Source organism: Salvelinus sp. IW2-2015, unplaced genomic scaffold, assembly GCF_002910315.2.
Source record: "Salvelinus sp. IW2-2015 unplaced genomic scaffold, ASM291031v2 Un_scaffold1286, whole genome shotgun sequence".
Taxonomy (NCBI): Eukaryota; Metazoa; Chordata; class Actinopteri; order Salmoniformes; family Salmonidae; genus Salvelinus; species Salvelinus sp. IW2-2015.
In genome coordinates this window covers 149,434-156,484 of record NW_019942818.1, presented here as the reverse complement: position 1 = coordinate 156,484, position 7,051 = coordinate 149,434, and the positions used below count along the sequence as shown (strand labels likewise).

The 7,051-nt window shown below is 48.7% G+C and overlaps 1 protein-coding gene across 1 annotated transcript in view; it reads right to left on the bottom strand.

The window, feature by feature from the left end:
- LOC112070311 (heat shock protein beta-1-like) overlaps positions 1–1,619 on the bottom strand; it is a 13,545-nt gene extending 11,926 nt beyond the window's left edge. The window contains 1 exon segment of the mRNA XM_024137725.2: positions 968–1,619. Coding sequence (XP_023993493.1) covers positions 968–1,448 — 481 coding nt within the window. The 5' untranslated portion in view covers positions 1,449–1,619.
- Positions 1,620–7,051: the final 5,432 nt, after the last annotated feature.

The window sequence follows — 7,051 nt, the reverse complement described above, 5'->3', positions numbered from 1 at the left end:
GTAGATGTATATCGAGTACAGTATATACATATGAGATGAGTAATGTAGGGTATGTAAATACTTATATTAAGTGGCATGCGTTTAAAGTGGCTAGTGATACATTTTTACATACATTTCCATCAATTCCCATTATTAAAGTGGCTGGAGTTGAGTCAGTATGTTGGCAGCGGCACTAAATGTTAGTGGTGGCTGTTTAACAGTCTGATGGCCTTGAGATAGAAGCTACTGCATCTTGCCATCTTTATGTAATACATGTATCACTAGCCACTTTAAACTATGCCACTTTATGTTTATATACCCTACATTACTCATCTCAGATGTATATACTGTACTCTATACCATCTACTGCATCTTGCCTATGCCGTTCTGTACCATCACTCATTCATATATCTTTATGTACATATTCTTTATCCCTTTACACTTGTGTGTATAAGGTAGTAGTTGTGGAATTGTTAGGTTAGATTACTCGTTGGTTATTACTGCATTGTTGGAACTAGAAGCACAAGCATTTTGCTACACTCGCATTAACATCTGCTAGCCATGTGTATGTGACAAATAAAAATTGATTTGATTTGATTTGAGAAAGAGAGTCAGACAGAGTCAGACAGAGTCAGACAGAGTCAGAGACAAACAGAGACAGAAAGAGACAGAGACAGACTGACAGAGACAGACAGAGACAGACTGACAGAGACAAACAGAGACAGAAAGAGACAGACTGACAGACTGACAGAGTCAGACAGAGACAGAGACAAACAGAGAGAGACACAAACAGAGACAGACTGACAGAGACAGACTGACAGAGACAGACTGACATACAGACAGAGACAGACAGAGACTGACAGAGACAGACAGAGACAGACTGACAGAGACAGACAGAGACAGACTGACAGAGACAGACAGAGACAGACAGACAGAGACATAGCCAGAAACAGACACACAGAGAGCTCTCCAGATATGAGCTACTCACCAGTGATCTCCACCACGCCGTCCTTGGTCTTGATCACCAGCTCCTCAGGGGAGAAGTGGTTGACGTCCAGAGTGACCTTCCAGGCCTCCTGGGTCTGCTTGATCTCAGACATGCCAGAGCTGAGCTGGCGAGAGAGGGCATGGGCGTACGATGCTGCCCCAGCCTGAGTCATCATGGGGGCCTGGGGCATCACCGCGGCCTGGGGCATCATGGCAGCCTGCATCATGGCACTATGCAGGGGGAACATCACAGGGCTCTGGGGCATCATGGAGGGTATGAATCCAGCAGCGGACATGTCAGGGCTAAGGGCAGATGGGCGCATGTAGCCGGGCCAGTGGGTGCTGGGGAAGGTGGGGAACTCCTCAGGGAGGGCCGGCATGCCGAAGGCCTGGTCAAAGAGCCGGCTGCCCTGGTAACAGTCATGGAAGGGGTCCCAGCTGGGGGTGCGGAGCAGGCTGAAGGGGACACGTCTCTCTGTCATGGTTGATGGAGGAAGAGGAGTAGTACTGTACCAGTAGAAGAGCTGTGGTCTGTCTGACTGGCTGACTGGCTGGCTGACTGACTGGCTGACTGGCTGGCTGACTGTAGATGACTTTGGTTGGTCTCTCTCAAACTTCCAACGAAAGTTCTGTCTGCTCCTCGGCCGAAGGCTTTTATGCACACAGCAACCGCCCACCTCTCGTCAACACTGTCACTGGCCCTCCCTTCTCAACCCCTACGCCCCATCCCCCCCACACACACACCTCCCTCAGCCAGATATTTATAGAAGGAACTAGAATGTCTATTCATGGCAGATGTAGCACTAGAATGGAATCTAAATCCAAGGACCTCCCATCGACCAATCGAACACAGCTACCCAGCACTCTGTTTCACCCCCTCCCTCCCCCCCTTCCTTCCTTCCTTCCTTCCTTCCTTCCTTCCTCTTCATGCCTTCTTCCCTCCCCCCCTCCCTCCCCTGTCCTCCCGGCACTCTCTCTTTCCTATCCTTCCTTCCTTCCTTCCTTCCTTCCTTCCTTCCTCCTTCCTTAACTGTCCCTCCCTCCCTCCCTCCCTCCTTCCTTTGCCTTCCCTCCCTCCTCCCTCCCTCCGCCTCCCTCCCTCCCTGCCAATTGTAATCCCACCCTCCAAGCTCCCCTAGCCATGGACACAGGTCTAGAGGAATCTGACAGTACTGCTGTTAAAGTAGACAAGCCCTGCTCAGCAGGTCTAACAGCCCCCCGTGCATAGTGGGGCGTGTACGTGGTGTGCCGTTTCTAACACAACAGGCTGCGTAGAGAACAGTATGGTTATGTTACAAGCCAGCCACTTATGTGCAATTAAGGCAGCTATACATTAAGAATAACACTGGTATCCGGAGAGCTCGAAACAAGCAATAACACAACAGACACCACACCCACACACATGCCTGCATACAGTACACCCACAAGACCCACAGCACACAGAGATGCACTCCCTCAACTAAAACTATATGTTGAGGTGTTTGGGGTGATAGGATTAGTCCTGACATGAAAGGAAATGGAACCAGAGGTTTAGTTAAGACAGGTGTTAACACTGACCATGTCAGGTCAGAACCTATTCTCCATCCTGTCGCCTCTCTATCTCTTCTCTAACTCCTCTCTAATTCTCTCGTGTCTCCTATAAACTCTTTCTGTAAACTTCCTCTCTTGTTCCACTTCTCTAACTCCGCTCTGCCTTCCTTCTGTCGTCCTCTCTAACTCCTCTCTGTTCTTCATATAACTCTTCTCTAAACTCCTCTTCTGTCCTCCTCTCTGTCTCCTCTCTAACTCCTCTCTGTCTCCTCTCGTCTCCTCTTTATACTCCTTCTACCTCTTCTCGCCTTCTAAATCGCTCTGTCTCTTCTCTGTCTCTTTAAACTCGCTCTCCAAACTGGCCTCTCTGTCTTCTTCTAACTCCTCTTCTGGTCGGTTCTTCTAACGCTCTCTAAATATTCTTCTCTATCTCCTCTCTATCTCTCTCTGTTCTCCTCTCTGCTCTCCTCCTACGTTCCTCTCTAACTCCGTTCTCTGTGTCCTCTCTGTACTCATCTCTACACTCCTCTCTGTCCTCCTCTCTAACTCCTCATTTGTCTCTTTCTAACTGCTCTCTAACTCCTCTCTATCCCCTCCTCTAACTTCCTCTCTGTCTCCTCCTCTAACCCCTTCGTGTCTGCCTCTCTAACGCTCTCTGGTCTCCTCCTGTCTTCCTCTCTAACTCCTCTCTAACTCCTCGCTAAGCTCCTCTCTGTCTCCTCTCTAACTCCGCTCCTTTTCCTCTCTACTCTGCTGTTCTATCCTCTCTGTACTCCCTGTCTACTACTCGTTCTGTCTGCCTCATCCATCTCCTCTCGGACTCCCTCTCAGTCTCCTCTCTAGCCTCCTCTCTGTCCCTCTTCTAACTACTCCTCTGTCGTCCTTATATGTCTCCTCTCTAACTCATCTTGGTTTCCTCCTTCTATCACCTCTCTTGTATCCTCTCTAACTCCTCACTGTCTCCTCTCTATCTCCTCTCTGTCTCCTCTCTAACTCCTCACGGTCTCCTCGCTGTCGTCCTCTGCAATCCTCTCTGTCTCCTCTGATAATTCTCTTCTAACTCCTCTTAGTCTCCTCTCTGACTCCTCTCTATTTCCTTGTTGTCTTCCCTCTCTAGTCTCCTCTCTGTCTCCTCTCTGTCTCCTCTCTGTCTCCTCTCTGTCTCCTCTCTTCTCCTCTCTGTCTCCTCTTGTTCACCTCTCTAGCTCCTCTTCTTCCTCTCTATCTCCTTGTCTCCTCTCTGTCTCCTCTCTAACCACTCTCTAGCTCCTCTCTGCTCCTCTCTGTCTCCTCTCAGTCTCCCTCTCTAGACCTCTCTATCTCCTTTCTGTCTCCTCTCTGTCTCCTCTCTAGCTCCTCTCTAGCTCCTCTCTGTCCCTCCTGTCTCCTCTCTAGCACATCTTTCTCCTCTCTATCTCCTCTTTTGTCTCATCTCTAAACTCCTCTCTAACTCCTCTCTGTCTCCTCTCTAACTATTCCTCAACCCCCTCTTGTCTCCTCTCTAACTCCTCTCTGTCTCCTCTCTAACTCTGCTGTTTCTTCTTCTGTCTCCTGTCTAACTACTCTCTGTCTCCTCTCCATCTCCTCTCGGACTCCTCTCAGTCTCCTCTCTAGCCCTCTCTAGCTCCTCTCTGTCTCGTCTCTGTCTCCTCTCTAGCACATCTCGTCTCCTCTCTATTCCTCTGTTATCTCCTCTCTAATCCCTCTAGTCTCCTCTCTAACTCCTCTCTATTTCCTTGTTGCCCTCTTCTGTCTCCTCTCTGTCTCCTCTCTGTCTCCTCTTTTCACTCTCTAGCTCCTCTTCTGTCTCCTCTCATCTCCTTTGTCTCCTCTCTGTCTCCTCTCTAACCACTCTCTACTCCTCTCGTCTCCTCTCTGTCTCCTCTCAGTCTCCTCTCTATTACCTCTCTGTCTCCTCTCTATCTCCTTCTGTCTCCTCTCTAACTCCTCTCGTCTCCTCTCCGTCTCCTCTCCATCTCCTCTCCGTCTCCTCTCTGTCTCCTCTCTAGCTCCTCTCTAGCTCCTCTCTGTCTCCTCTCTGTCTCCTCTCTAGCACATCTCTGTCTCCTCTCATATCTCCTCTTTGTCTCCTCTCTATCCCCCTCTCCCTCCTAATCTCTCCCTGCTGTCTCCTCTCTACTCCTCTCTTCTCCTCTCTAACTCCTCTCTGTCTCCTCTCTAACTCCTCTTAGTCTCCTCTCTAACCACTTTCTAAGTCCCTCTCTGTCTCCTCTCTATTCCCTCTCTGTCTCCTCTCTAGCACCTCTCTGTCTCCTCTGTATCTCCTCTATGTCTCCTCTCTAACCTCCTGTCTCCTCTCTGTCTCCTCTCTCTCCTCCCTAATCCTCTCTGTTCTCCTCTCTGTCTCCTCTCTGTCTCCTCTCTTAACTCCTCTCTAACTCCTCTCTGTCTCCTCTCTAACTCCTCTTCTAATTCCTCTCTTTCCTCTCTGTCTCCTCTCTGTCTCCTCTCTACTCCTCTCTTCTCCTCTCTCTCCTCTCTAATTCCTCTAATTCTCCTCCTCTAACTCCTCGCTGTCTCATCTCTACTCCTCTCTAATTCCTCTCTGTCTCCCTCTAAATTCTCTACTTCCTCTCAGCCCTCCTATACTCTCTAACTCTCTCTGTCTCCTCTCTGTCTCCTCTCTTCTCCTCTTTACTCCTCTCTAACTCCTCTCTGTCTCCTCTCTGTCTCCTCTCAACTCCTCTTGTTCTCCTCTGTCTCCTCTCTACTCTCTCTGTCTCCTCTGTTCTCTCTAACTCCTCTCTGTCTCCTCTCAACTCCTCTCAATTCCTCTCTGTCTCCTCTCTTGTCCCTCTGTCTCCTCTCTCCCTCTCTCTCCTCTCTGTCTCCTCTCTAACTCCTCTCTAATTCTCCTATTCTCACTCCTAACTCTCCCGTCTCATTCTCTATAACTCCTCTGCTAATTCCTCTCTGTCTCCTCTCTAACTATTCTCTAACTCCTCTCTGTCTCCTCTCTAACTCCTCTCTAACCCTTCTCTGCTCCTCTCTGCTCCTCTCTAGCACATCTCTGTCTCCTCTCTATCTCCTCTTTGTCTCATCTCTAACTCCTCTCTAATTCCTCTCTGTCTCCTCTCTAACTATTCTCTAACTCCCTCTGTCTCCTCTCTAACTCCTCTCTGTCTCCTCTCAAACTCTGCTGTTTCTTCTCTCGTCTCCTGTCTAACTACTCTCCGTCTCCTCCCATCTCCTCTCGGACTCCTCTCAGTCTCCTCTCTGCTCCTCTCTAGCTCCTCTCTGTCTCGTCTCTGTTCTCCTCTCTAGCATCATCTCTGTCTCCTCTCTATCTCCTCTGATTCTCCTCTCTAACTCCTCTTAGTCTCCTCTCTAACTCCTCTCTATTCCTTGTGTCTCCTCTCTGTCTCCTCTCTGTCCCTCGTCTCCTCTCTGTCTCCTCTTTCACTCTCTAGCTCCTCTCTGTCTCCTCTCTATCTCCTTTTCTCCTCTCTGTCTCCTCTCTAACCCACTCCCTCTAACTATTCTCTAACTCCTCTCTGTCTCCCTCTAAACTTCCTCTCAACTCCTCTCTGCTCGCCGAGTCTCCTCTCTAACTCTTTCTTGGTCTCTCCTCTCTGTCTCCTCTCTAACCTCTTCTTTGTCTCCTCTCTTGTCTCCTCTAGTTTCCTGCTCTATCCTCTCTGTTTCTCTTCTCTCTACTTCTTAACTCTCTCAACTCCTTCAACTCTCTCCTCTCTCCTCTCTCTCTCTCCTCTCTAACTCCTCTCTGTCACCTCTCTAACTCCTCTCTGTCTCATCTCTACACTACCTCTCTGCTCTCATCTCTAAATCCCTCAATTCCATCTCATTCTCTCTCTAATCCTTCTGTCTCCTCTCTAACTCCACTCTGTCTCCCTCTAACTCTTCTCTAAATCTACTGTCTCCTCTCTAAACTCATTCTCTTAAACTCCTCTCTGTTTCCTCTCTAACTCCTCTCCTGTCTCCTCTCTAACTCCTCTCTAATTCCTAGTGTCGGTCTCCTCTCTAACTCCTCTCTGTCTCATCTCTGTCTCTAACTCCTCTCTGTCTCCTCTCTAACTCCTCTCTAACTCCTCTCTAACTCCTCTCTGTCTCCTCTCTAACTCCTCTCTGTCTCCTCTCTGTCTCCTCTCTATCTCCTCTCTATCTCCTCTCTAAAGTTACTGCAGAATGGCATTCTTAACATGGACAACCTCGTTTTGTTTTGAATAGGTTCCATTGCCGGCTCTATGTCCTGTTCACCTTTTTCAGGTGAACAAAAGAGAAAAGCATTTGCGGATATAGTCAAAAACAAATCATTCCATTTTAATTTCAAGTAGCAACAGGGAGACACCTCTAACACAGAAGATACAATGTCTAACTTGGCCTTTGCCGAGAAGGCCCTCATATCCTAATTCCACAGAACCAGGAAGTCAAAACAACGTTGTCATCAGCTACAGAATGGCACAGTGTTCCACAGAACACGACAACAATCAGTGTCCTTGGTCCTTGGACCTCCAGTCTGGCGTCTATCCCGATCAACAGATATGAGTTTAAAATACAGCATAGCGTCCAGTGA